The sequence below is a fragment of the Colobus angolensis genome, unplaced genomic scaffold (genome assembly GCF_000951035.1).
Source record: "Colobus angolensis palliatus isolate OR3802 unplaced genomic scaffold, Cang.pa_1.0 Scaffold11, whole genome shotgun sequence".
Lineage (NCBI taxonomy): Eukaryota > Metazoa > Chordata > Mammalia > Primates > Cercopithecidae > Colobus > Colobus angolensis.
The window spans coordinates 3,056,898-3,059,979 of NW_012112030.1; the positions used below are offsets into that span (position 1 = coordinate 3,056,898).

At 43.3% G+C, this 3,082-nt stretch overlaps 1 protein-coding gene across 1 annotated transcript in view; it reads right to left on the minus strand.

Moving 5' to 3' along the window:
• APOBEC1 (apolipoprotein B mRNA editing enzyme, catalytic polypeptide 1) overlaps nucleotides 1-2,445 on the minus strand; it is a 5,217-nt gene extending 2,772 nt beyond the window's left edge. Inside the window, exons 1-2 of the mRNA XM_011952598.1 lie at nucleotides 2,422-2,445; nucleotides 284-681 (exon numbers count right to left, since the gene is read on the minus strand). Of these exons, the coding sequence (XP_011807988.1) occupies nucleotides 284-590 (307 nt within the window). The 5' untranslated portion in view covers nucleotides 591-681; nucleotides 2,422-2,445. The remainder of the gene's footprint in view (nucleotides 1-283; nucleotides 682-2,421) is intronic.
• Nucleotides 2,446-3,082: the final 637 nt, after the last annotated feature.

The window sequence follows — 3,082 nt, forward strand, 5'->3', positions numbered from 1 at the left end:
ACTATGTTGCCCAGGCTGATCTTGAACTCCTGGCTTCAAGTGATCCTCCTGCCTTGGCCTCCCAAAGTTCTGGGATTACAGGTATGAGCCACCATACCCAGCCAGGAGTTGTATTTTTGTTACTTTCCTTGTCATGAATTTCAGACCTACTCCTTTATCATATTATTTTGGACTTTTACTTCTGAGACTTCCAGTCTGGACCAACCAATCTTCTGGCCTAAAGACAGCTACTTTCACCACAGTCTCTTGGAAACAATGAAGTTTCTTTGTTTACTGATTTTACCTGATGCTGTCATCATCTGAATAGTTACTCCACTGTTAACGAGGTCCCTGAGGCCTTGCCGATTTTGTTGATCCGTATGCCAAAAAAGCCGTGCTACATAGATCACCAGAGTCACACCAGGGTGCTGACTCAAAAACTCTCTAATAGCCTGGGAGCATTCCCAGCAGGGACTCCAGGACAAGAACCAGGTGATGGAGCAGCTGACGGATGAGTGAAAACGTCTTTCTGACGTCAATTTTTCTATAAAATTAACTTCCACGTGATTGGTGGTGTTTTTGCCTGAGCTTCGCCAGATCTTCTGGCTCATGCCCCACTTGATCTCGTAGAGCAGACAGGCCTCTTTACGAAGCTCTCTGGGGTCATAGAAGATGTCAAATTCCCAGGGTTCGATTCTTCTCCTGAAATACAAAAAGCAGCCCATGCTGTCATGCCATATTTAGAGAGATCTTAGAAATCTTTTCCTGCTCCCCTCTTCTTTCTTTCTTTTTTTTTTTTTTTAAGATGGAGTCTCACACTGTTGCCTGGACTGGAGTGCAGTGGGGTGATCTCAGCTCACCACAACCTCTGCCTCCCGGGTTCAAGAGATTTTTCTGCCTCGGCTTCCCAAGTAGCTGGGATTACAGGCTCCTGCCACCATGTCCAGCTAATTTTTTGTATTTTTAGTAGAGACGGGGTTTCACCATGCTGGCCAGGCTGGTCTCCAACTCCTGACCTCGTGATTCGCCCACCTCAGCCTCCCAAAGTGCTGGGATTACAGGCATAAGCCACCGTGCCCAGCCCCTGCTCCCCTCTTCCATCAGGCTGATCTGAGGCATAACATCTTAGGAAACTTCTTTTTCTAGTATATGTCTCAAAGTTATCTGAAGAGGTCTGCTAGAATGATCAGATTTTTTTTCTCACAAACATAGTACACAGGATTTTTCCCCCAGTCACATTATTTGGTGACCACTCTCTAATACCATTGTGTTTCAGTCTTGACTTTGTGTGCTTTGTTTCTCTTTTAAAGTTTCCTTCACTATATTCCAACTTTTTTTTTTTTTTTTTTTGAGACAGGGTCTCTCTAAGCTGACCAGGCTGGTCTTGCCTCCTGGGCTCAAGCTACTCTCCTGCCTCAGCCTCCTGAGTAGCTGAGACTTCAGGTGTGCCCCACCATGCCTAGCTATATTCCAGTTTTTCTCTTTCACACCTAGAGGTGCCATGTTCCAATCCTTATCTTTTCTATTCCTCAAGGGACTCTAACCAGATTTTCCCAAGTGTTGAAGCCCCAAATTGCCAACAAGATTGTATTGTCAAGAACAGACAAAAGAGCAATTTAGCCTCAAGATTCTTCCACATTAGGATTCTATATACCAACTCCTATAAGAAAGAAATTCTAATTGCTCTCAGTGGTATCTTTAGATTTAACACTCTCTATGTCTGAAAGCCGTGACTCAAGGGAAACTCTGAATTGAGCTGCAGACTCCTCTTTGCAATATGGTTAAGTCACAAGCTTATTACATCCTAATAGTTCCCACTCATCCCTGAAGTATCACATTCATTTATTACATAGATCAATCCTTCCACCTATCACTAGATAATATATTCCTTGACATGACTTCCCTGTCATATGTCTGAAAAACGGGCAGACAGTATAAAATGAAGATAAAGTTAAAGTGGCAAATGAGTTTCCCAGGTATTTCACTGATGGCTATAAAAGCATGCGATTTAAAAAGAGAAGAGAAATCGTAAGACAATAACAGATAAGCAAGCTAGAAAATAATTTATTTAAAGCGATCAAAAGACATAAGAGCAAAGATATAAAAAACAATAGCCATAGAAAATGAAGTTGGAAAAGGCAATAATGAAAAAGAAACAAGAAAACTAAAACCAAACCCAAATACATACACACGCACACAAACTGAAGTCAGAGTTTTTTTTTTTTTTTTGAGACGGTCTCAGTCTTTCACCCCGGCTGCAGTACCATGCTGCAATCATAGGTCACGGCAGTCTTGACCTCCTAGGTTCAAGCGATCCTCCCACTCCTGCCTCAGCCTCCTGAGTAGCTGGGACTATAGGTGCATGTGCCACCATGCACAGCTCTTAAACACCCATTGATTCTTGATCGAATTAAATGGGCACTGTGATAGTATTATTCTTACCTCAGAGTGGGGTCACCTGTTGAAGGACCTGTTGACCAAGATATGATTGTGTCAAATAACACTCAAATATCAAATGAGTTGCTAAGGAAAAGTGCTCTATTATTCCAAACCTGCAAATCATCTCAGAAAATGGAATTTGAAGATTCTTTCATGGATTAATTGTATTGGACCAGCTCATTGCACCCAAGAAAAGCAAGATTTTAAGGGCTTTGCCAAAATCTGTTTTCCCAGATGCCCAATCCCAAACAAGGTAGTCTGCCTTAAGGTTTCAACAAAAATGATTAAGCGCAATTAGAGGCTGGGCGCAGTGGCTCATGCCTGTAATCCCAGCACTCTGGGAGGCCCAAGCGGGTGGATCACGTGAGGTCAGGAGTTACCGACCAGCCTAGCAAATATGACAAAACCCTGTCTCTACTAAAAATACAAAAATTAGCCGGGCTTGGTGGCACGTGCCTGTAATCCCAGCTACTCCGGAGGTTGAGGCAGGAGAATCACTTGAACCCAGGAGGTGGCAATTACAGTTAGCTGAGATTGCACCATTGCACTCCAGCCTGGGCGACAGAGCGAGAGAGACTCTGTCTCAAACAAAAGAAGAAGAAGAAAAGTACCAGAAGGAGACAAAAGGTGGTGGGGGCGCCATATCAACCATATCAGAGATGGC